General features: G+C 53.6%; 2 protein-coding genes and 1 long non-coding RNA gene across 3 annotated transcripts; 2 read left to right on the top strand and 1 right to left on the bottom strand.

The window, feature by feature from the left end:
* The first annotated feature begins 1,950 nt into the window (after positions 1 to 1,950).
* PROM2 (prominin 2) lies at positions 1,951 to 8,612 on the top strand. The gene is made up of 23 exons (XM_052806019.1): positions 1,951 to 2,191; positions 2,419 to 2,468; positions 2,592 to 2,794; positions 2,913 to 3,033; positions 3,233 to 3,296; positions 3,382 to 3,471; positions 3,578 to 3,777; positions 3,855 to 3,929; positions 4,017 to 4,080; positions 4,197 to 4,356; positions 4,481 to 4,633; positions 4,994 to 5,117; positions 5,653 to 5,744; positions 5,830 to 5,914; positions 6,038 to 6,184; positions 6,303 to 6,374; positions 6,449 to 6,541; positions 6,653 to 6,706; positions 7,114 to 7,194; positions 7,408 to 7,476; positions 7,632 to 7,721; positions 7,930 to 8,036; positions 8,150 to 8,612. Exons 1-23 carry the CDS (start codon positions 1,975 to 1,977, stop codon positions 8,211 to 8,213), a joined length of 2,475 nt encoding a protein of 824 aa, XP_052661979.1. The 5' UTR covers positions 1,951 to 1,974; the 3' UTR covers positions 8,214 to 8,612.
* A 1,732-nt stretch (positions 8,613 to 10,344) lies between these two features.
* LOC128150104 (uncharacterized) lies at positions 10,345 to 15,219 on the bottom strand. Its single transcript, XR_008237937.1, has 3 exons — positions 14,902 to 15,219; positions 13,475 to 13,655; positions 10,345 to 13,018 (listed from the first exon to the last, which is right to left on the bottom strand). It is a non-coding gene; the product is annotated as an uncharacterized LOC128150104 (long non-coding RNA).
* A 3,764-nt stretch (positions 15,220 to 18,983) lies between these two features.
* On the top strand, positions 18,984 to 24,418 carry PRNP (prion protein). Its single transcript, XM_052806298.1, has 2 exons — positions 18,984 to 19,125; positions 22,176 to 24,418. Exon 2 carries the CDS (start codon positions 22,178 to 22,180, stop codon positions 22,970 to 22,972), a length of 795 nt encoding a protein of 264 aa, XP_052662258.1. The 5' UTR covers positions 18,984 to 19,125; positions 22,176 to 22,177; the 3' UTR covers positions 22,973 to 24,418.
* The last annotated feature ends 242 nt before the right edge of the window (positions 24,419 to 24,660 follow it).

The following is a 24,660-nucleotide window of genomic DNA, read 5'->3' on the forward strand; positions in this document are numbered from 1 at the left end:
CTAGCGGTCACAGGTGGATACAACAGCTCCGCAACCGGCACCGCCATCACCGACCAGTACGGCCCCAGTACCGCCCCAGTACGGCCATCGCCGCCCCAGTTCGGCCATCGCCGCCCCAGTTCGGCCATCACCGCCCCAGTACCGCCATCACTGACCCAGTACCAGTATCACTGTGCTGGTACCAGCATCACTGTCCCAGTACCAGCACCAGCACCCTGGTTCACCCCAGCACCAACACCACAGCCCCAGTACTGGCATCCCCACCCTGTGCCAGCACTGGTACCAGCATCCCTGCCTTAGTACCAGCATCCCCACCCTATGCTCGTACTGGTACTCCCAGTACCAGCATCCCCCATCCCACTAGGAGCAACCCCCACAAGTACCACCTGCGGACCCCCACAAAGGCTCACCCCACGGGCTGCCCATCATGGCCACACAGTACCGGTACGGTTCCACCATAGCTGGGAGCAGCAGTTGCCCCTTGGGACAGAAAGGGGGAGGACAAAAACAACTCAAAAATACCCCAGACCCTTCCATCCCCATCTCTGAGGCAGGACGGGGCAGCACACACATGTCGGCATCGCAGGGTCACCGGTGCCGGCCCCATCCCTTCCCCTCGGACACAAAAATCACCTCCCCCCAAAAATATCATTGTTGGGATGGGAAATTGTTGGCAGGGGGAACCATCGTAGGGATGGGAAATCATTGTGGGGATGGGATATCATCGTGGGGATGGGAAATCATCACTGGCATCATCATAACCGCCCCAGTAGCAGTGTGAGTGGCCAGGGCTCCTTTGCCATATGCAGACACATATTCATATATATATATATGTACCATGCACATAATCGCTTTTCAGACTCCACGCTTTCCTCGCCCTGGGAGTTTTGTCCCGGGATGGGGACTCAGCCAAGCCAGGGCAGGATTTTCCAGTCCGTGGCATCTCATTCCCAAGAGGGTGGTGGGGAGCAGCACCCTGTGCCCAGCCTGGAAAGATGCTGCCAGCATCTCCAGCTGGGAGAAAAGACCCTTCTCCAGAGGGAGGAAAACCACATGGATTAGCATCAACGCCAGGAGGACAGAGGCGTCAGCAGCCGGTGGTGGGGAAGGGCCGGCTTGACTCGCCCGGCTGAGCAGGGGGCCCAGCTCTCAGGGTGCCCCGCGGCTGTCTGGGCACATGGGGGCTGCTCCCCCCGCACCAGGGAAATCAGGTTGAACCTCCCTCGTTTCCAGCCAACCCTGTAATTAGTGCTCAGCCCATGCTGGCGAGCAGGATCCTGCTCCGGGAAGGAGCCGCGGCTGCCTCAGGGTGTGAGGCAGGGACCGGCTGAGCCCAGAAAACTCATCTCACACCTGGCCGACAAGCGGGCATTGCTAGCCAGGGCTTGCCGTGCCTCTCCATGTGTCCCCCCCCGTTTTCCCTTCTTCCCAGCCCATTGCTACCCTGAGTCTCAGGATGCTTTTGCAAAGGGTGATCCTGCTCTGCATGGACCCTGTCTGCGGATGTGGATCCATCTGCAGGGGCTTTTCCACCCCCCAAGTGATGTCCAAATCCCAGATCCCTCCTTCCAAGGTGGCTGCGGTGGGGACGAGCACCCTCCAGCCCAAGAACAGGGGGTTCATCGCCACCTGGCCCTCTCCCCAAAATCCTGGAGGGGCTTTGCCACCCGTTTTGGGAACGGCCTTGACCGTGGGGATCCCGCAGGGGTGACTCAGGGATGCCAGGGGTTGCGAAACAGGCCTGGGATGATTTGGGAGACGCCTCCACGCAGCCCCGCCAAGCCCAGCCGCCCCAGGGAGCCCGTCGGGGGAACAAGCCACGGCAGCGTCTGGGCTTTGCGCGGCGGCCGACCCGTCAGGCAGGTTTCCCGGAGCAGCGAGCCGAGTCGGAGAGAGCCATCCGGGGCCGGGCATGCCCCTCTGCCCGCTCGCCGGCTGACAGAGCCCCCCGGCTCTCTCCCCACCGCCGAAGCCATGCGGGCAGCTGGGTTGCTGCTGGCTTGGGTGCTGCTGCATCCCGCCGGCACCCAGCAATGCCACCTTGCCAGCCCCGGCGGCATCCTCCGCTTCACCGACAGGCATGCCGAGATTCGGGTGCCGGCGCTGCACCGGGTACCCAGCTCTCTTGATCCTCTCTACGGCCTCGTCCGGCGCTGCCTGGACCTCATCCAGCAAAACCCCCTGCCCACAGGTGAGCCCCAAGCTGGGGAGCCGGGACCCCAGCGCCACGGGTCCCAAGACCACCGGGGTTTTGCAATACCTGGAGCCGGCTGCAATCCCCGTGTCCGGAGCTGCTCCGGGGGGTCTGAGCCACTTCACGGAGGGGGATGCTGACTCCATCCCAGCCTCGCTGCCTGGGGAGGGCTGGGCGTGCATCAAGTGGGACCTCTTTTACCGGTGCCGCGGTTTCTTTTGCAGAGCTGCTCCGGGCGGCCCTGAACGACCCCGGCTCCGTGCAGACGTTGCAGGTGAGCCAGGACGTGGGGTGGGGAATCCCACGGGGATGGCATCCACCCGGGATGGGGCACCTGGGCACATGCAGAACCCCAAGCTGGGTGCATTGGTGCCAACCGGTCTCTCCCACCGCATAGGTGGTGCAGTATGAGCTGGGTTATGTCATCTGCGCCGCGGTGGCTCTGCTCTTCACCGTGGCTGTGCCAGTGGCCGGGATGTGCTTCTGCTACTGCCGGAGCCGCCGGCGGTGCGGGGGCCGCCTGCGTGCCCACCGGCGCTCGCTGGGCTGCCGTCGCCACTGCCTGCTGGCCTGCCTGTCCCTCACCTCCCTCGTCATCCTGTGAGTGCCCCAAAGCACCCCGTGAACTGGCCCCCTCACCCCGGGGCAGGGAACCGTGTTCTATGCGGCCGGGAGGCTCTGCCGGGCTGCCCCATCACCACCTGCTCGTCCCCGGCAGGACCAGCGTCGTCTGTGCCTTCGTCACCAGCCAGCGGGTGAAGGGGCAGATGGAGCCGGGGCTGGGGGCCGTGCCGGCCACCCTGCGCACCCTGCGGCAGCACATCGCCAACGTCCCCCAGGTGGGTCCTCCAGCAGCTTCCCCCCTGGCGTGGGGTGCAGCCCAGGGGTGGCCGCGTTTCCTTCATGGAGTAGTCTGGGAGGCGAGAGGAGGTGGCGCATTAAAATGCGCGTTAAAAATGTATTTTGAATGGCAACGTGGGGCTTCCTCCCCTCCCGGCGGCTGCTACCCCCGCCCAGTCGTCTCCTCTCTTCTGGCAGGGGGTGCAGATGGTGGTAGACCAGTTCGAGGTGCCTCGACAGCAGATAATCTCCGACCTGGGCGGTAAGCGCCGCGCCGGGCACTGGTGGGCACCCACCTGAGCTTCCCACCGGGATGAAATGCTGACGGGGTGCCCGATGCCTTGCAGGGCTCAGCCGGAGCGTGGGGCTCTCCATCCATGCACAGCTGAAGGCGATGACCTACGCGGCACTGGCAGACCTGCAGGACAGGGCTGGAGGTACGGCCGAGCGCGGCTCTCCCCGGGGGCCAGTGCCAAAACCTCGCTGGAGAGCCGGGGTGGCCGAGCGGAGCAGTGTGAACTAGCCCTGGGCTTTCTCTTTAAGACCTACAGACCTCGCTGCACCATTTACAGATTCTCGACAAGACAGTGCGGGCACTGGCAGCAGCGCGGGCTGAGCTGGAGCCGGCGCTGCGGGAACGGCGTCGGCGCGTGGTCGCGTTGCTGGACGACCCGCGCTGCACCTCCTGCGCCAGCGTCCTGGGCAGGGCACAGAGCCTGGAGCTGGGCGCCGACTACGGCAAGGTGGGACGGGGTGCTGGTCCCCCACCATCACCCCTCCGGTAGTCCCGAGGCTCATGGGTTACTTCTTCTACTCCAAGGTGCCATCGGTGGAGAAGGTTTTGAAGGCGCTGGCTGGTCTGCCCCGAAGCGACTTTGCAGAGATGATTCGCCAGGTTGGTGGGGTCAGGGTGAAGGAGGGGAGGTCCGGCACCCACGGGCAGCCCCAGCCGAGCCGCTCAGCACCCCCTCTTTCCTCACAGGGCAATGGCACCTTCAACTCCATCCCAGAGCTGGCCGTGGAGAGGATGGCACAAGTCATCCAGGGTGAGTGGGACGGCCAGACCGAGCGGGGACACCCTCTGTGGGGCGAATCCCAGTTTGGGGACATAGGGTGGGCCGTGGGGACCATCCACCGCTCCAGCATGGCCTTGGCCCCGCAGATCTGCGGGACGAGATGGCCCGCGTGACAGAGAAGGTGCAGTCCATCGCCGACGCCTTCCCCCTCCCCGACTACACCCGGCCCGTCAGCGAAGCCCTGGTGAAGGCGGAGGACAGGAGCCAGCCGTACCTCCGGGAGGTGGAGCGCTTCGAGCGGTACAGGTGACACTGGGGAGCATGAAGGGGTGCGGGGGTACAGCAGAGATGGGTGCTGAGCCCCCCCCGAGCCCTAGCTGGTGCATCAGCCCCATATCTCGAGGCTGTGCCCTGCTGCTCTTTCCTCCAGGTGGATCGCGGGCACAGTGCTGTGCTCCATCATCCTCCTCATCCTGGCTTGCAACGTGACAGGGATGGCCCTGGGGGCATACGGGCTCTCCAAGCGGGAGGACCCAAGCGACTACGAGTGCCGAGGAGAAGCCGGCGCCAAGTTTCTCCTGGTGTAAGCATCTTTCTGGGTGCTGGAGGGGGTTGTTGCCATCTTACAACCCCCCCCCCAAAAAAAAACAGAGGGGCAAAGCCAAGGGAGGGACCCGGAGCCGGCCGAGTGGAAAGGCTTTCAAAGCCACCGCCTGCGCCGGCGGGTTTGGGAGAAGCTGCTCCTCCCTGGGAGCCGGCAGCTCCCGCGCCCCGGCCCCACTGCCCGGCACACCCCACTCCCGCGGGCCCTTCCCAGGCAGGCTGGCGTGCCCGGGCGCGGGAGGGAGCCGCAGGGCTGCAGCCGGCCAGGCATGTCCTCACAAGCCTTTCTGCCCGTTCGGGTCTGCAAAGCCGCCGCCGGCGTCTCCTCTCCCTCTTTCAGCGGCGTGGGCCTGGCTTTCCTGTTCTCCTGGCTCCTCATCCTCCTGGTTTTCGCCACCTTCCTGGTTGGGGGCAACATCCAGACGCTGGTTTGCAGGAACTGGGTCAACCAGGAGATTTATAAGGTGGGTGGCCACGCATCCACCGATTGCCCCATAAATCTCTCCTTGCGTGCACCAAAATGCCTCCAAACCCTCTGTGTCCTCCCCCTAGACCCATCCAGAAAAGCCCCATCCTAAACCAGAAGATTAAGTTTAGGATTAGGTCCTTGGATTTGCATCAGCAGCAGGGAATTGCCCTTGTGCTGTTAAATTGCGAGGTGACGATGCTCCTACCAACAGGACCCCTGTCCTCTGGTCGTTTGGGGATCCTTGGGGTGCATGCTGCAATGGGGCTGAGAGAGGGATCGGGATTGGGATCAGGGCTCGTCCCATGGCTGTGGACACACAGGCTGGTCCCTGCACAGGGCTGTCCACCGCTTTCTGTCCGAACGCCGCCTGGCAAGGCTCTGCAATGGAGATTGTACAAATAAAGGCAAGATTAGCTCTGGCTGGTATAGGGTACCCCAGGACACACCTGTGAGGGCAGAGGACCCCCAAATTCATTGCTGGGAATGCCTGCGCCTGACACCGACCCTCTTTTTCCTCCCATCTGGCCCAGTTCATCGACACCCCCGGGAACCTGCCTCCATCCATGAACCTCACCCGTCAACTCAACCTCAGGAGGGACTCCAACCTCAGTGCCACGTACCGGTGGGTGCTGCAGGAGCCCACCTCTGCCCCTATACATCGGAGGGCTAATTTGGGGTCACGCTGCCAACGTCCCTTTACCTTCCAGGGAGTGCAAGAGTGGCGCGGGGCTGTGGGAGGTGCTGCAGCTCGACAGGTCCTACGACCTGGATGAGCATCTAAAAACCCCCAAGGTGAGGGTTGACTCCAGCCAGAGCTTCTGGTAACAGCACGGGGATGCACGAGCTTTAGTGGGGTTACTGGGATGGAGTGCCTGGCCCCAATCCTGCAGCATCCCCCATGTCTCGCCCCTGCAGTACACAGCCGATTTCCAAAAACGCCTGGGCGACTTCACGGCACGCTTGGGTGATGTGCGGCTCCTCCGCAGCGAGGGCAGGCAGGACCTGGAGACCTTTGCCCGCAGCGGCATGGACGAGGTGGACTATGGGCGCTTCCAAGAGGAGGTGAGGGAATGCTCACAGGGAGCTGGACCTGCTGCAGCAGGCAGGATGTGGCCCAGCCACTCCAGAACCAGCTTCCAGGGTTGGATTCTGGGCAGCTGCCAACTCCACCTTCCCCCAGATGAAAAACCCCGTGGTGCAGACCAGCCTCCCTGGCTTGGCAAGGAGCCTCGAGGGGCTGCAGAAAATGCAGGTGAGCGGTGGGGTGGGCGGTAGGGGCTGCCTGCGTGCCCATGGGGACATCCTCACCCTGCTGTCCCCCTGCAGAGGAACGGCACGGTGGCGGGGCGGCTGGCCGCCGAGGCCCGGGCCCTGTGGCAGATGCAAAACTCCACGGTACAATCGCAGGAGGCTTTGGTGGTGAGTCCGTGCCGGGCTGGTGGCTCGCGGTGCTGCCAGCGTTTTCCCGGTGATGTCCCCGTGAAAGGGGTGATGGGGCTTTTGCACCCTTCTCACCTCCCTGTCCTGCAGGCAAAGCTGGGGGAAAGCATCCAGTTCCTCTCCCGCTTGGCACCGCACCTCCAGGTAATTGCACGGTTTCTTCCAGCTCCGAAAAATATGTGGTGCCCTATGGATCCTGCCTGCCAGTGCCCCAAAAAGCCAGTTACAGGGTGATGGGAGAGCCAGGAAAAATGCCACTCAGGGAGGATTGGTGTCCTTTAGATTTGCTGCTGCAAATCAGAAATCCCCCTGCAGCACTCTCAGTATTTCAGCATCCCTGGCAGAGCCGTCCCACAGTGTTTAATCTCACCTGCTCCCTACAAGGTTTCTCTGCTCAGGGCAGGTGCCCTGTTCCCTGCTCTCCGGCAATCAGACCCAACTGGAAGCTCGGCACGTGCGTGCCACTGCACGCCCTGCTCCCGATGTCCTTAGGGCACCTGTCCTGCTGCTCGGTGCTCTAAGGATGCTCTGCCCTTCCCGTGGTTCCCCAGGAGCGGGTGAAGACGACACTGGCCACCACAGCCTCAGTGGAAGCCCGGCTGCCTGTGCAAGCCCAGCAGATCCTCCGGCAGGTAAACTGGGACTGGATTAGCCCTTGAGGGGTACGAAATTCCCCACAGCCAGAAAGAAAGAGTGCGAACGGGGTGCTGCAGAGAGGAAAGGGCACCTGAAGCCTCCAGCCCTCATTTCCAAGCCCGACATTAGCCCAGAGCTGGTTGGAGTGGGGCTGAAGCCGGGCTGGGAAGCGCGGCGCCTGCCCTACATGCTGCCTTCTCTCTGCCCAGGAGATTGGCTGCTTCACGAGAAAGGAGCTGCGGTACTTCGCACAGTACCTGAACTGGGTCGGGCAGACGGTAGGTGCTTGCCTTCACTGCGGGGGGTTCTTTGGGGCCGGGAGCCCCCACGGAAGCTGCATGCAAGCCCCTCGCCGAGCCAAGGCAGGAGGTAGCAAAATGCATCCCCCTGAGCCAGGAGTGGATTTACGCCTTGTCTCCGCTTCTTGTTCCAGCTGAGGGAGGATGTGGCTTCGTGCCAGCCACTTGCCACGGCCCTGGACAACGGGCGGGTGATCCTGTGTGACCGCATTGCTGACCCCTGGGTAAGGATCCTGTCCCTGTCCCTCCACGGAGGTCCGGTGGGCACCTGCATGGTGCTAATGAGCACGAGTTTGGGGTAGCCGGGGCCGACAGCAGCCCTAACACCCCCCCACCACCAGAACCAGCCACCGCAAGGCTCCCCAAACCCCTCTAGAGCCTGGGGGCTGCCTGGTGCAGCTCAGTAGGGACCCCCGTGCTCTCTCCTTGCAGAATGCTTTCTGGTTCAGCCTGGGATGCTGCACCTTCTTCCTCATCCCCAACATCATCTTCGCCGTCAGGCTCACCAAACACTTTCGCCCCATCCGCAACCGGCTCATGTAAGTGGCAGGCGTGGCGTGGGCCGGCGGGCTGCCTGGGGTGGGAGGACTCGGGGAGCGGGGATGTGGGCTGCTCCTTGACCTCCCGATGGTGCCTCCTTCTCCTTCTGCAGCTCTACAGGTTCAGAGGAGACCTGTCCCTTCCACATCCCCCGCGTCACAGCGCTCAAGCTCTAGGACGGGGGTCTGCCGGGTGCAGCGGCGTACCCCGCACCCCACGAGCTCCCGTCAAACTCGTGCCCAAGCGCTGCAGAGCTCCGGGTCCCTCCGACGTCCGAGAGGGCTCCGGGTCCCTCCGACGTCTCTTCCTCGGCGTCCCTCAGGGTCTGAGCATCCTTCCCAGGTGCAGGGCGCTCGTCTACACGCTCCGTGGGGCTCCGGGTCCCTCCGGCGTCTCTTCCTCCGCCACCTTCGGGGTCCGAGCACCCGTCAGGGACGCTCCCACAGCCCGGCTGACCCAGGGCACGGGAGAAGGCTCCGCGCAGCTCTCGCTAACCGCCGGCATACCCCTCGCAGACCCCCCCCCGCAGGGAAGAACGCCCGCCTGCTGCCCCGTGACGCTTCCCCACACGCGGGACCTCGGGGCAGCGGGCACATTAAAGTCCTTCCCAGCCGAACCCGCCGCCGCCTGCTTTGTTTCACGCCCACCATCTCCCCCATTTTTCCACAGGGAACCCCTTCAGGCCCTGGGCTGGGGGGGCAGACCAGGCCGGGGACAAGGCCACGGGCCGAGGGGTCTCCGGGGGGGGTTGTGGCTGAGGAGGCGGAGGGGAAGACCCCGGGGTGATGGCTGAGGGGCTTCCCTGGGGCTGGGAGGGCTCCGTGGCCGCTGGGGCTGAGGGGAAGCCATGGCTGGGGGAGCCCCAGGGCCTGGGGGAGCTCCGAGGCCAGGCCCCGAGGCGGCGGCTGGGCCTGGGTCTGGCTACGGGGGTCCGGGGCCGCAGGACACCCATTTCCAGCCCCCCCCCCACCTTGAGACGCAGCACACATAACCCCGCTCCCACCGCAGGGCTGGGGGACACCCCCCCCGGCCCTCAGGGTGCTGCTAATTAGAGCTTAATTAGAGGGGGTGGGTGTCTCGGGGGCAAAGCTGCAGGTAGTTTCTGCCCCCCCCCTCCAAAGGAAGCCCAGTCGGGGCCCTTGACTCCCAGTTTATAGCATCGATGGCTTTACGGCGTGAAAGGCTTGCTTTTCATTCATATCCTTCATTCCCTGATTTCAAAGTGCTTTGTCCAACCAGCAAATCATTTATAAAATCTCTGTAGGAGTTAGCAGATCAGCCCTTTCCAAGCGAATGAGGATTTCCCAGTATTTCCCTCACCGAAATACTCTCTGTTTGCTAACCGACAGAGAAATGCCTCATTTTTATGCATTATTAAAAGGCTATTGCTACCCACAGCCAGCAATAATGTGTAAAACACCTGCTTAATGCATTATTTAGGTTATTGCTGCCTAGAGACAGCTGGTTTTATGCAGTATTTGCCTGCAGAGGTCAGCATTGCAAAGGCTTTTTGCAAAAGAGATTTGGGGAGCTGAAGCCCAAAGAGGGATTTCTGCAGGAACCCCCATGCCCAGGGTTGTCCTCAGCCCATCTGGAAATGCTCCGGTGGTGTCATCTGCAAAAATCAGCTTTAAAATGGAGTGTTTTGTGGTCAGAGGAAGGTTGGTGGTGGGGAAAGGCAGGGGTGTGGAGAAGTGAGGTTGGTACCTGGGAGTCAATCAGAAAATACGTCCACGACTCTTCGGCTCCCAGCTGGGTATATTTTGAAGGCTTACAGTCACGAAATTCTGAGATAATTACAAGGGAAAGGTCTGCCTCATTTTTATAACCCGCTCTCAACAGTAGTACTATGTTTTAAATGAAATAATACCCACTATGTGGTGCAGAAGAGCAAAGGGATTATCTACTTAAACGGTAAGTGATATAAATGCAGTAATATTTGTTTAGCTGATCCATTGATTAAAAAATGATACAGGTTTGCAAACAAACGAGCTGGATTCAGCTGGCTCTTCTTCCTAAAGTTATTTCTTGTAGCTGGGTCACAATAAATAGCAGCTAAGCACAGAGGTAAGTAATGAATAACAGAGGAATGCACCCCCAAATAGATGTGTTTTATACACGCGCATGGTCACCGCTGCAATATCTCTGTTCCCTGCCTGGGAGGTAGATGGATTAAAAATGTGAGCAGTTGCATCTCTGAGTTAGTAGTAAACCACCAACAAATAATCCTGAAAATTGTCCTAAAACAATTTTTTAGGAAAAAAAAAAAACAAACCGAAAATGAGGACAAGCTGGATAATGATTCCTCACCCAAAGCAAGGTCATGGTTTATGATTAACTCCAATCCCTCCCCAAAGGGACCCCCTCTCATAGGCTGACACACCTTCCCTCTGCTTGATTACCTGTATTGATAAATTAAAGACTGAAATTAGCTCATTTCCAGCTCCTGCATGTGGTTTTTGTTTTTTTTTTTTTACAAAAAGTGGGTATCTCAGTTTGTCTGGGATCCGTGTTCTGTGCACTTACAAGGACTTAACTAAACTGGTGTTGATTAAACCACTTCCCTTCTCAAATCCTCCTCTCTTGAAATTCAACTCCTGCAACACCTGACCCGGCACACCTTCCTCGTGCTCTACCTACTGACCTCGAGAAGTGTCTATAATTAATACATACAAGATCAATAATTCAAAGGGCTGGAGGGCAGTGGAATTGTCAGCTCTCCCTTGCTGGGTTGGGTCCGTGGTGGAGAGCCAGGAGTTCTGCTCAGCCGAGGTGCAGTTCCCCACCAATACCTATTTCAAGACATAAGTTGTTCTTCTCTATTCCCGGAACTAAGGAGAAATGCAGGAAAAGTATTAGCAGCCAATTCTGCCAGAATCAGCCTATTTCTGGAATTAAAATAGTATCCAGGTTTACTATTGTTATTTCATTTCCTTTCTTTTTTTCTCTCCCCATTTTTCAAGGGACGCCAACCCCCTTTTTTCTCCAGAAAAAGGATCTGCAACCTCCTCCATCTGCTTTTCTCATCATTCTCTGAAAACAACTCAGAAAGCTTAAATACAAAACAGCTGCTGTGAAGAGCAGTTCAAAACTTCATTCCCATCCCAGTCCCCAAAACGTTCATTTTAAAGCTATTCGTGCAGGAGAGCTCCAATGATTAGTGAGGGAGCAATAAGACACCAATTCTCAGCTTTATTTCATTTCATCTCAGCCAAGGAGTTGATGTAATTTTGTCAAACTTTCCTTTTTTTTTTTTTTTGAGCAACAGATTACCTAATGAATCCTTAGCAGAATAACCCAAGCTCCCAAACAGGCTATGCTTTGTGAGAAATCAAGTCCCAGAGGCTTTGCTCCAGCTTCCTTTATTTTTAACATGACAAGCTCCTTGGATTATTGATACTACAAAAATATTTTGGACGGCACAGATGTTTCAGGCCAGAATACGGACAATAAAACACCCTGGGAAAAATAAACTGTGTTGTATTATTAGTGCTCATTACTACTTGCTATTTAACGGCTGCAGATGGGGCTTTGCTTTCAGGAAGCCTCCTTGCACCGAGCCCGGTGTGAATGACGTGCCCGGTCCACTCCGGCTCAGGATAAACAGCGTGTCCTGATGTGCCGCCACAAATGCAAAACTAATTTCCTCTGGTTGCTGTATTTTGATCGTTATTCCCTCCCTAGAGCCTTGCTGGACTTGCTGAGAAATGCACTGAAAAACAAGCCCGGGGCCAAGGTCACTGGAGCTGCTGGGAAAAGGGCACGTTAGGGTTATATAGTTTAACGAGCCGCAGCTTTAGGGATAATTGTAGAGAGAAAAAAAGATCTCTTTGCCTGTCACTGGAGCAAAACGCCATTACCCAAGCTGGGGTTTGTCCTCCGGTGCTGGTCCCGCACGTGGGCTCATAGCAAGGTTTTATGTTCATCGTCTTATGAACTATTAACATCCATCCCCTTGAAGCATTGATAGATAAAATGCTTTGCAGCCTGTACTTGACACCTCTGGTTTTTTGCTCTTGGTAGCACAGAGATCGCAGCACCCCCAAGCCCTGAAAAGCCTGTGGGCTTCTTCCCTTGTAATTCAAGCCCGCTGCACAGATTTACCATGACTTTTATTGTCCCAGCTTTCTCTACGCAGGCTGCGAGCCACAGTGTTTGCACTGCATTGGGAGTTGCTTTGGAAAAGTTAAGGAGATAAAATTAAGGAGAAATCCTTTAGGGGAGTTGTCGGCTCTGGCATCTCTGCTTAGTCCCTAAAGCTAGCACACCTCAGGTCCAGACTGTATTAACTAGATGGTCCTATTGTGCATAATCTTCGCTGCTGTTTACAAAAAAATTGCTAGCTGAGGGAAAAAACCTTATTTCAAAATGCTTCCTTCTCCACACCCCACTGAAAAATCAACTTCCTTATTTATACACAGCCTTCTTTTCTTAAGGTAGCCATTCCGATAGCATAATCTTGGGTCAGAAGCAGGAATATTATCTGGGTTTTTCAATCGCATTGGCTAAGGGTGAGAAAAAAAACCTGAGCCTCATCTGAGTACATCATGCACTTGTACCCCAGTGCATCCACTGTAGAAATACCTTAGGGGAGATGCTACAAATCTGTTTTTCATAAACAAACACATTTGCAATCTCAGCTGCCTTCAAGCTCCGGCTAAAAACCAGCCATCATCCCTGAAGATAAACCTCTTGGATGATCCCAAGCATTACTTATTTACACCAGCTGAGAGAGAGCGTGCAGCATTTAAGCTAACAACGCCGTTCCTACGCCGCTTGCATCCCCTCTGCTCAGTGCCAAGGTAGCCATGGAGATGACTACGGAGAGCATCGTGCCCATGACAACTCTGCATGAGCATCTTGAGCATCTTCAGAGCAGCCTTGTCTCTCCCAGGGCTTCTCCTCACACCAGACAGCGATTATTGGCTTGTTCTTGCTCCCACGCAGGCGATGGTAAAGCTTTCTCCCATCAGCAGCTCCCCTTCCAAGACAAAAGGGCAGAGAATGAAACGTATGGAGCAGATTTAGCATATAATGCCTGAATATTTGGTCTATAATGTCTCTTTGGTATATAACGTCAGCCTGATCCTCAGCACAAACTTCATAAAGAGCCTTTAATTTGTTGGTTTAGGGGAAAGAAAAGCTCTGGACTAAGCCACACGTGGTCTTGGGTTGACATCCCAGCTGGAAGATGCTCCAAAATGGATGGCAGGGTGCACATCACGTGGGAAACTGTTTCAATAGATTAAAAACCCTAATGGCTAAAAATCCGACCTGATTTCCCCTACAGGCACACATTTCCCAAGCCCATTTCATCTTTGCTTATTCTCATTTACGCCCGGAGAAAAAGGGGATGAAACCTCATAAAGCCAGCCCCGGCCCTGGGAACCCTTTATATGGAGGGAGAGGGATAAAATCGGGATGGAAACGTACTCACCGGCTCAGCTAAGAGGATTTGCACGACCATTTTGTGATGAGTTGGGTTTAATCATCTCATCCTTGTGGAGCATGTGAGTTAGAAACCAGGTCATGGGGTGCAAAAGCTCGATTCATTCTCATGTGAATAAACAAGGTGAAGACCTGGACCAAAACTACATATATAAAAGAAAAATATATACCTGAGTGAAAAAAAGAACAGTTCTTTTAAATATTTCTCCATCTCCAATCTGGTCCTCGTTTCAGTCTATTGCTTGACTTTTATTTTAATTAAAAAACAAATAATTGGCTGTATTTCCTGGGGTTCAGCTTTCCCCATCTCACCCCGCAGCCCCTTTTCCCACTGGGAAAACTGATTTCTCCTGCCCCTTTCCCAACACAACCCAGCCAGGAATCCGCAGGGAGCCCCAAGGCCTGCGGTGTTACCCCTCCACCCATCACTCCTCCAGAAGCAGCAGCTCCTGCCCGCAGCTCCACCTGGGGAATACAACATTTAAATACGTCAGCCGGGATTTCGGCACGCTCCTACAAGCTCTCAGCACGCAGCTGACGCATTCTGGCATAGGAGCAGTTCTCCAAAGTGGGATCCGAGGCTGGCATGGATGATTGATGTAAAAACGATGAAAATGGGAGCACCTTTGCCCATCCCGGGTGTGCCCCGGTTTATTTTTAAGAAGGTGACCTCAGCGCAGCCATGTTATGTCATGCAACGTGCTTACGCCGCTACTCTGATCTCGGAAAGTCTTCCGAGGGGATTGCAAGTTAAAAATAAATGAGGGAGAGGCAAAGGAAAGCCTCCTGGTGAGTCATATATTACAAGCCCTGCTGCGAGGAAAAAAAAATACAGATATTCAGCTTTTCCTGCGAAGGAGCCAGCTGGTGGGTACTGCACCGCTTGGGGAAGTTTACGGGAAGCTGGATTAGAGCGTTGCTGGGAAGGTATTTGTTCCTGCAGCTTTACGGAGGGGCATCGTGTTTTAAAAGAGCGCAAATGCCATGCTGTCCTCGTCTGTCTGAAAAACAAGAGATTTATTCATATCAAAGGACATAACGAGCCCTTTCTGCAAAGGGTTACAGCTCTTCCCCTCACTCATTCTCTTGGACACAGCAGGGAATTGTTCAGCCCAGAGGCACAAACCCTCGTGTCCCACAGCGGCTGCTCCCAAGACACAGGGGCAAGTTATTTTTAAACCAAATGCTGGGCTGAAACCAAATTGGACAGCAAATATCTTCCTCGAACAAGAGTGACTTACTTCTCCCATTTCCCATAAATTAATCCAGCTGGCGGCAGGGAGGCTCAAATACCCAAACTTGATTTATTTTTTTCTCCCCTTCAAAGCACTTTTATTATCAGTGCTTATTCCAGAATAAAAAAGTATGTCCAAAAAAGACATTTGGTTTTATTTTTAATAAGGGTTATTATTTTACCTTCTAGCACACCTGGGTGATGCCACCAACCCTGGGAGGGGTCGAAGGCACATTTTTGGGAGCTGTGTCCCATGCAGGTTATCTTCTAAAGACGCAGTGCCTCATTGGGAAGGCATCAGCCTGCGGCCAGGGAGGGTCCAGGTCCCTCCCATCCGTAAGGAGCTTACGTGTGTCCCTGCCTGGAATAGCAGCTAGCACATGAGCAAAGGTTATTACACTCCTAATCAGATTGTAGCAGCTGGATGAACATTTACAGCCTTTTTTAAGACAGTTGTCTAAGAGTAAAGAGAAGGAGGGTGTGTACCACCTCCGATATTTTATATTTCACTTGCTGCTTCGTGCAGAAGAGAAATACATATTAAATTACTTTGGCTAATCTGAAGACTTGCCTTATTTGCTGCTTTTCCCCCCAAAACCACCTTTCAATAGTCTCTCACTGGAGCCTGCCACCAGCAGGCAGGTACTGGCAGGATCCTGTTGCCTGTGAGTCACATCTGCCCATAGATCGCGTTGCAAAAAGACATCACTGGCGAGGAAAGCTGGTCAGCGTGGTGGGGACAAACTCCTCCCCAGCATCACGGCTGCAATAAGTCTCCTTTACTAAAGCAGTCATAAACTGACCTATTTTTTCCATGCCAGCTTTGCACTCCTTGGCTTTGCAACAGAGCTGCATCTGGCCAAAAAGAAAACCCCTCCTGGAAGCACCACGAGATGTGGCATGGAAAGTTTGGGTTGCTTGCTTTTCCCCCCTCGATGGTTCCTCTCCTGGCACGTTGCTCGTGCCCTTACGTGCCTCCGGGATTAGGAACTTGCTGGGATTTCCCCTCCCCACCATCGTGGGTTGTGTAACTGATGATACTCTGGAAGTGTGTGTATTTAATGTCCTGCTCCTGCTCCAGGCCTGCCTCCTGGCCCGTTTCTGTCCATGGCAAAAGGCTAAAAATTTATACAGTCCTTTCATCTTATTGTCGGGGTTTAACCCCAGCCAGCAACTAAGCACCAGGTACCCGCTCACTCACTTCCCTCCATCCAGCGGGATGGGGAAGAGAAATGGGAGAAAAAAAAAGTAAAACCTGGGGGTTGACAAAAGAACAGTTTAATAGGACAGTTAGTTCCAGAGCAGGGATCCCCCCAGGCCAGCTCCCCCCAGTTTATATACTGGGCGTGATGTCACATGGTATGGAATACCCCTTTGGCCAGTTTGGGTCAGCTGCCCTGGCTGTGTCCCCTCCCAGCTTCTTGTGCCCCTCCAGCCTTCTTGCTGGCTGGGTGTGAGAAGCTGAAAAATCCTTGACTTGGTCTAAATGCTATTTAGCAACAACCGAAAACACCAGTGTGTTATCAGCATTATTCTCATACTGAACCCAAAACACAACACTATACCAGCTACTGGAAAGAAAATTAACTCTATCCCAGCCAAAACCAGGACACTTATTTTTTTCTTTTTACAGGAAAACTTACAGTTATCAAGAGCAAAGGAGAAATGCCATCCATGAGCTGTGTGATCCTGCAGTTTAATACAGAATAATGGTGCAGATGTCTATGCAGCGCATGGAAAACCCCTTCTTCTACTAAAAATGGTCCAAAAAAGACATTTTTTTTCCTCTCAGAGGGGAGCTGCCCTTCCTGGGGTCTGCAGGGCCGCAAGCCCTGGCATAGCTTTACCCCACGCGTGCAATGAAGCCCTCGCCACCAAAGAAAATGCAAAATACCCTACTAAGGCTTCAATTTTTTAATTACACACTGTCATGGGAAAATAACAGCCTGACTGAGCAACATCTTTTCTTTTGGCTGGGAAGCAAGCACCCCAGCGCTTTCCTTCCCTGTGCTGCCGTTACCCCGTTTATACCCCAAATTGCATTTTCTCTGTTCTCATCCAGGTAGGAACCAAATATTACCGAGGCATCTGGTTCCCAAGAAAAATCCAAGGTAGAGGAGTTCTACTTAAAAGAGACTATTCTGTGGTGAGACCAGAAAACAAACCAAGTTCTGCAAAATGCGTTTCATGAACCTTCAGAATGCAGCACTTATTTTCACTTATTTTTGCCTTTGGAGGCTTTAAAGAGGTTTCCTGATGAGCTAAGCATGATTTTAGATGGGGTGAGCTTGAGCCCAGAATTTTTGCCTGCTCCAGGGTGTGACATCGGGATGGGGACAGGCTGTGGGACTTCATCCCTACCTCCAAACCCAACCAAATTACCCCCAAACCCCAGTAAGTCTCCCACAAACTATTTTAATGCCTTACCCTGCCTTCGCAAGCTGTGGCTAATTCTCCAAGCCGTCCAGACTTATGTGAATAAAAGTGTTTTGCATGAATTAAAGGAAAAAAAAAAAAAATCAATGAGAAGCAATGAAGCAGGGTCAGATGAACTCGGGTCCTTTGCCAGCTCATCATTAAACCAAAGTCAGCGTTTTCCATTTGTTACAAGAAAAACCCATCCCATTAATGCTTTCTAACCTGGCATGAACCTCCATCACACTTAACTCCCATTATTTCTCCGTCCCCTGTCATTGCCTGAGCTGCGGCTGAAGAGGGGCCAAACCTCCAGCGGAGATCAATGCAGCTCTTGGTTTGCTGCTGGGAGAAATTTTACTCTGAGATGCTAAAGGAACCATGTGGCACATGGCTCTGTTAAATAGATGCTGTGGATATACTGGTTTGGGTGGTTTTAGCACTGCTAACTTCCACAATAAATGAAAAATTAATTAATAGCCAATAGGCTGCTCCTGCTCGATTTGCAGCTGGGATCTGACAGAGTTTCTATATTTCCCTAAACAAGACCAGAACTTCCTCTGAAATATATTATTACGGAAAAATCCTGATTTTTAGAAGCCATGGATGAATTCATCCCAACCATCCCATTCCCGGTGCTGTATTTCTTTCTTTTCCTGGCTTTGTTTAGCTAGCCCACTGAAGAGTATTTGAACCAAAGCCAGGGAATCAGGAGCCATCTGTGCGTTCACAGGAGGAATAAATATGCCTGTGTATTGCAGGAGAGAGCTTTGACAGGCTCGCTGACCTTAATCCTGCCCCCGTTATTTAATTTTTCTCCTCCAGAAATTAATATGCATGTCTCCCCAGTGCAGCCAAAGCGCCCAGCACAACCCATTTCCCTGCCAGACAAAAATTATTATTTTTTTTTTTAACGTAATCCAGGCAGATGGATAAACAAGCATATGGAGCATCGGGGTGGAAATCCTCTTTATGGCCAGATGTGCTCTGTGGTCCAGGGGTGGGAGCATCACTGGGATGGCTGTACCTGGGATGGCTATTTCGGGCAGCAAAACCTCAGGAGGGTTTTGGCTATATCGCGTGATTGTGCAAAATCAGTCTCAATGCAATTAGTTTCAAGCTTCATTTGTGTCTCTCAACCACCATGCAAGCATCCCAGGTTGCTCTGGCCTCAACCCATTTATTATAGCCCGTCCTAACCCTAAAGGATGGGAATAACTCCCCATCCTGGTCTTTAGGTCTCTATAGCCATGCGTACCCTTACCCTCCAAAAAACAGTGCCGTAAAAGCCCCAGCTTGCCATGAGCATCCCATATAATTTTTAATTGCCTTCTGTGGCATTTCCTCCCATTAAATATCAGAGTACCTCAACATAAAGCATGACTGCTCTGCACAGGAGTGAGTTTTACTCCTGTGGAGCGAGACAAACTCGGAACAGATTCATCCTTTTCCCTGTAGGTCTGAGTCTATTTTATTTTTCTGCCCATCAACGTGCAGAGCATCTATTTCACAGGATAATGGATTTGGAGCTGCAGCTGGCAACTGCTAAAAGCATCTTTTCCTCTCCCAGAGCCCCGACCCCGAGATTTCCAGACAAGCCCCAAACCCTGCCGATCCCCTCGGTATTTCTTGAATAAACCACCCAAGCGCTGCAATTTTCCAAGATTTCCAAGCCGGCCCCAAACCCTGCCGATCCCATCGATATTTCTTGAATAAACCATCCAAACGCTGCAATCTTCCAGCCACCCTTTTGGTCAGTGGCTTTGCTTTCCACGCCAGTATCTGCTGGGAGGGAGGATGGGGGAGTCAACCCAAATTTTGCAGGGTGCCGGCTGCAGTATTCCCAAGGGAAAGAGGATGCATGCTGGCCAGGCTGTGCAGGGTTGGGCTGTGCAGAAGCCAGCTCCTCCCTCTCGCTATTTATTCCTTCCCGTAGCTCTGCGGCCGAGGCTGAATCACCCCGAACCGAGCAAGCAACGGGCTCCCAGCTGGTGAGTGTCAGGGAAATGGGACATGGGGGCTTCGGGTGGGATAAAGCCAGAGGCGAGGGGGCTTTTAACACCGAGCAGCATCACGGGGGATGAGGGAGCTGCCTCCTCTCCCCACCATCGCCGCCTAAAAATAGACATTTCCAGCTCCGAAGGCGAGCGTCCTCCTTAAAAGACAGAGCTCTGCTTCTCACCCAGCGCTTGTTTACTCAGGGCTGATTCAAAGCTATTGCTGGTGGGGAAATTTCTTCCCACCCCGCCGGCCCCAAGGAGCTACCTGCGGGGTTTTGTTCTTTCCCACAGCTCCCAGCTGCGCAGGACTGTGCTCCCCCATTATTTGGGGAGTTAAAAAAAAATGGGGGGGTGGGGGGTAGGATTTCTAAAAACTAGGGGTGGCATTTTGAGAAAGCAAACTGCCAGCTGCATCCCCCCTTCCCCATAGCCCCAGCCCTGATTTTTCACCCCCCATGAGCCAGGACTTTCCCAGCATCGCCAGGAGGGTCCGGACACCCCCATTCCAGAGCATCTTCCCACCCCCCTCGCCACATCGCTCCTTCCCCTTCCCTACCTCCCTTCATTTCTTCTCTGCCCTCAGGCACCTTAATAAGGTTATTTCCGCAGTTATTTTGGCACCAGGGTGTTGGTTTTCCTCTCCAAACCGAAGCCGCCTCCTTGCCAGCCCTGCGCACATAATTGCTGCTTGCGATTGCTCCTCGCATCCTCCATTTTCCGCTTCCCCCTCTGCCCTGAAGGAGCGCCGGGTTTCCTCTGGTTCTCTAACACAAGGGCAGATATAAATTGCTCCGATATAAATCACCTGAATTAATTTCTCATTGCCTACATTCACCTGCAGAGAGGGAAAATTGGGCAGGAAAGTTAAAAAGAGTCAGGAAAAAATACCCACAAAGCCATTCAATAATATAATTTAATAATAATATTACATCACACCGTAAATATTATTTCCAAACAGAGGGAACCCAGCTCCAAACCCAAGGAAGCAGCTCCCTGGTCCCCATTGCACACAGGGGGTTTGGGCCAGCGACCACATTTATTCAGGGTGAAGCTCAGCTGCCTGAGGACCTGGGTAATTAGCAGCACAAACACAAATAAACCTTTGCCCTGTTTATCAGAGCTCGTCTCTGCGACGGCAATTAGAGGAACAGGTTGGTGCTGCCAGGCTGGAATATCCTCCGGGACTTTACCATAACCTGGTTTCATCCAGGGGCTGATTTTTCCCCCCTTGCAACTCACTGTGGGGAGTCACACATCTTAAAAAAAATAATACTTACCAATTTGCTGCTTTTTTCCCCTATTTCTTTTTTTTTTTGAGTGCCCAAAGAGCGTTCGCCCATCCGAATTTTTGCCGTGTCTTTCAGCTATTTTTAACCCCCCTGATCTCATCCTCGCTCACTCCCAGCGGGTGGGGGCTGCGGGGCGAGGGAGGCAGCAAACCTGCTCGAAAGCGGGCAGCTTGCACCCAATTTTTTTACAAGACGGCGCCAAGCAGCCAACCTGAGCCTGGCTTTCCTCCCCATCACAAAGGACAGGCTCTTGCATCTTCCCTGCTCTTTTAATTAAGCCCCTTGCTAACCATCCCAACCAAAACACTGACATTAAAGGACCTTCACTCAAACATTTCCTGACATAAGACCAGATTTTGGGGGGAGGTGGAGGAAAGAAAGAGCATCAGTATCTGAACCCAAGGAGAGATTAATTTGCTTTTTATGGACCATAAAACCACAGCTAACGTGCAACAGAAGAATTTCTGGCTTAAACAGGGGTTTGTTCTGCCTGTTTGTGCTGTTAAGGGCGGTACCTCATGAGAGACCATCATCTCTTTTCTGCATTGAACTTAATCTCTGGGCTGAGTGCCGACTCTTAAGGAAGCTGGTCCATTAGTTGCTGCAAAAAAACCCACTCCAGACCCATACCTTAATTGTTTCTTGCTGTAATGTGAGCAGAAAGAGCATCCAAAGCATCCAAGGATGCTGCGAAATGCCTACCCACGCTTTGCTGGGAATGCTTCGCTCTCCCTCCCCCCAGCATCCTGGCATGCACGGGGGAATTCTGGGGATAGCTCAGCCACGGGCAGGATAGAAAAAACCTTTGCTGTCGCTGGGCTCCCATATTAAACACGAGGGTAACAGTAATGCAACGCTCCTTGGCGTTGCGGGGAGGAATCTGAAGGGATTTTACAGCTTGCGAGGTGTTTTCCAAAGGTCTTTCCAAAGGATTTGCAGACCTGATGTGTATTATACATGCTGGATTATACACAGGGTGAGAAAAGGCTCATTAAAATGGGATTGCATCCTTGCCAGCCCACCAGCTAACGTAGGAGACGCCTAGCATGCCCCTGGGATGCCAGTAGCAAAACACTGAGTAAGCAGTTATTTGCAAACACATTAAACTAGAAAAATGCTGTTCTTCAGTTAAGGCCTGTTGCACATCAACAGGGACTTGGGCAAAACACGCTGAATTTTATTCTCTAGGAAAAAAAAACCTCCGGGGCAAGGCTAGGCACTGCCCTCCTTGCAGCCCTGGGTAACCAAAAGCTTTGAGACTGGGCTGAATCTGTTCATAGCCATCAATCCTTGCACAGCAGAAATCTCATTTATATAATCTGATTGGATAGAGCAGGTTGGTAAGTGGATTTTTATCTCCCAACCAAGTGAAACATTTTTCCTAAAAGCTTTTCTTCCACTACTTAAAATTGCCATTACTAGCAGAAGACCTGTTGGGGAGGTGGGGGATACATACATACATACGTACATACATATATATATATATATATGCGTGTGTGTGTATTAAAAAAAAAAAATATATATAAAATATTTTAAAATATATACATAAAAATAAGGGGGATTGGGGAGGATAAATATGCATTTAAGTCCAAAGCTGTTTGTTCTGCAGCTGGATTAAAGGGGACGATATGTGTTTTATACGATGCATAAGTAAGGGAGTCTAAAGCCTGTGATGCTCGCGGCAGCGCGGATGCAGGGGCTGCGGGGTCTCTGCCTCCTGCCCGTAACGCTGCCTGTCCTTGTGTCCCGCAGCCATGGCCAGGCTCCTCGTCACCTGCTGCCTGGTGGCCCTGTTCCTCGGCGCCTTCACCGACGTCGCCTTCTCGAAGAAGGGCAAAGGCAAACCCAGCGGAGGCGGCTGGGGAACGGGGAGCCACCGCCAGCCCAGCTACCCCCGCCAGCCCGGCTACCCCCAAAATCCTGGCTATCCCCATAATCCGGGCTACCCCCACAACCCCGGCTACCCCCACAACCCCGGGTACCCCCACAACCCCGGGTACCCCCACAACCCAGGCTGGGGACAGGGTTACAACCCATCCAGCGGAGGAAGCTACCACAACCAAAAGCCATGGAAACCCCCCAAATCCAAGACCAACTTCAAGCACATGGCCGGGGCGGCGGCGGCGGGCGCCGTGGTGGGAGGTTTGGGGGGCTACGCCATGGGACGCGTCATGTCGGGGATGCACTATCGCTTCGACAGCCCCGATGAGTACCGATGGTGGAACGAAAATTCGGCGCGTTACCCCAACCAGGTTTACTACCGGGATTACAGCAGCCCCGTCTCACAGGACGTCTTCGTCGCCGACTGCTTTAACATCACGGTGACCGAATACAACATCGGACCCGCCGCCAAGAAGAACGCCTCGGAGGCTGGCTCGGCAGTGAACCAAACGGAGACCGAGCTGGAGACCAAGGTGGTGACGAAGGTGATCCGGGAGATGTGCATCCAGCAGTACCGCGAGTACCGCCTGGCCTCCGGAATCCGGCTGCATCTCGCCGATGCCTCCCTCGCCGCCCTCCTCCTCCTCACCCTCTTCGCCATGCACTGACGTGCCCCGGATCCCACGGCTTCAAAATGTCACCCGTGTCCCCGTGGGGACCCCCCCGAACCCCCCCCTGTTCTTGCTTGCGGTCATCTTTGGTGAAGAGCCCTTGGGGCGCATGGGCACCGACGCTCCCCATCACCTCCCCGGAGGCTCCGGTTTAGGTGACCAGATGAAAATTTCATTCTCTGCCCCAAACGCGTCCCCAGCGTGGCAGGACAGTGATGGAGCTAGATGCCCAAAAAAATGGCCTTCACCACTTCCTCCTCCTCGGGGCCACCCCGAGAGGGACCAGGCAGAGAGGAACTCAGCCGGTCCTTGGCATCCCTGCAAGAGCGTTTCCGAAAATCCTGTTTGCTAACAAGCAGGGTTTTACCTAATCCCCTTAGTCCCGCTGCCACCAAAAACTCTTTGCCCGGGGCACGCCGCAGCGTTGCACCCGAGCACCTATATACCCCACAGGGATTTTAGGAAGGTCAGATATGGGTTTTTCAAGCAACAAGCTGACAGGTTGCGATTTTAACCCTTTAATCCTAAAACCCACCCTGCCTCCTGTACATACGGACCTGCCCGCTCCGCACCTTGCATGCTGCAAATACCTCCTGCAGCAATCCACAAAAATAAAGTGTTTTGTTTTTTTTTTCCCTGCAGCGAGGCTGAAGCCCCGGCCGGGTTTTTGTTGACCCCCCGTGCCGCTTTGCTTTTGGTTGAGCCTCACTCTTTCTTAGCCTATCTAAAGGCAAAAAGTGCTGCTGAATGCCCCCAAAAACCCCAAAGTGGTAACGCTTGGTGTGTTACAGCCAGAGAAAAAGCTATTTTTGATGCGCTATAGGTGACAAGTCACGGTCACACTTCAGCACCATGATTTAGAGGACATTAAAATACAGCAAAAAAGATGCTCGGGGCGGGGGAGGGGGGATGCCAAACACGTAGCAAGAGACTTAAATCAGCTAAATCGGATGGTTATGGCAAATAGCGTCAGGAAAACCAAGCCTGAGGGATGGGAGATGCTTAAAGCAACATCTTTTGCAAGTAATTTGTGGAAGCGGTGGGTGAAACTCTTGCTCCTCGTGTTTGGGTCAATGCTGGGTTGTGTGTAACCTGTAGCATCTGTAAAGTTGCGCTTGCTGAACCAGTTGCCCCGAGTTATATTTAATATCTCTTGTGTATTTTTATTGCAAGGCACTGAATGACACCGTCCTAAATGATTTTTCGCATTGGTGTAAGCTAAATGAAGATATATAGATAGATATATATATATATATGTATAAAAAAATATCGAGAAAAGAAGTCTTTCAGGCTATTCACCGGAAAAGCAGGGCTTTGCGGTAACTCGTACTTTGTGATACACGAATGTTTTGTAAATCTGTAACGGTGCATGCACAAAATTTGCCGTTCCGTTACTTTTCTAAGTGTTCGACGTCTGGTACAAATTAAAACAGATAAAGCCAAGATGCACGTCAGCCTTCTTCGTGCAAACAGCTCTCACCCATCCCCGCGGCGCTGCAGACAGAAGTGGCATTTTTTGCCCTGTCTCTCCCTGCCTCCCCAGCCTGTGGGTGCCTTTGTTCCCTTTCAGCACTAAATTTGGCCTAAACCCCACAATTTCAGTTAACCTTTTCTCCTCCCCTGCTCCCACTAACGGTATTGCTACCATCCAACAAGTACTGTCTAATAAAGTCAATGTGCTGGTT

Source organism: Harpia harpyja, chromosome 13, assembly GCF_026419915.1.
Source record: "Harpia harpyja isolate bHarHar1 chromosome 13, bHarHar1 primary haplotype, whole genome shotgun sequence".
Taxonomy (NCBI): domain Eukaryota; kingdom Metazoa; phylum Chordata; class Aves; order Accipitriformes; family Accipitridae; genus Harpia; species Harpia harpyja.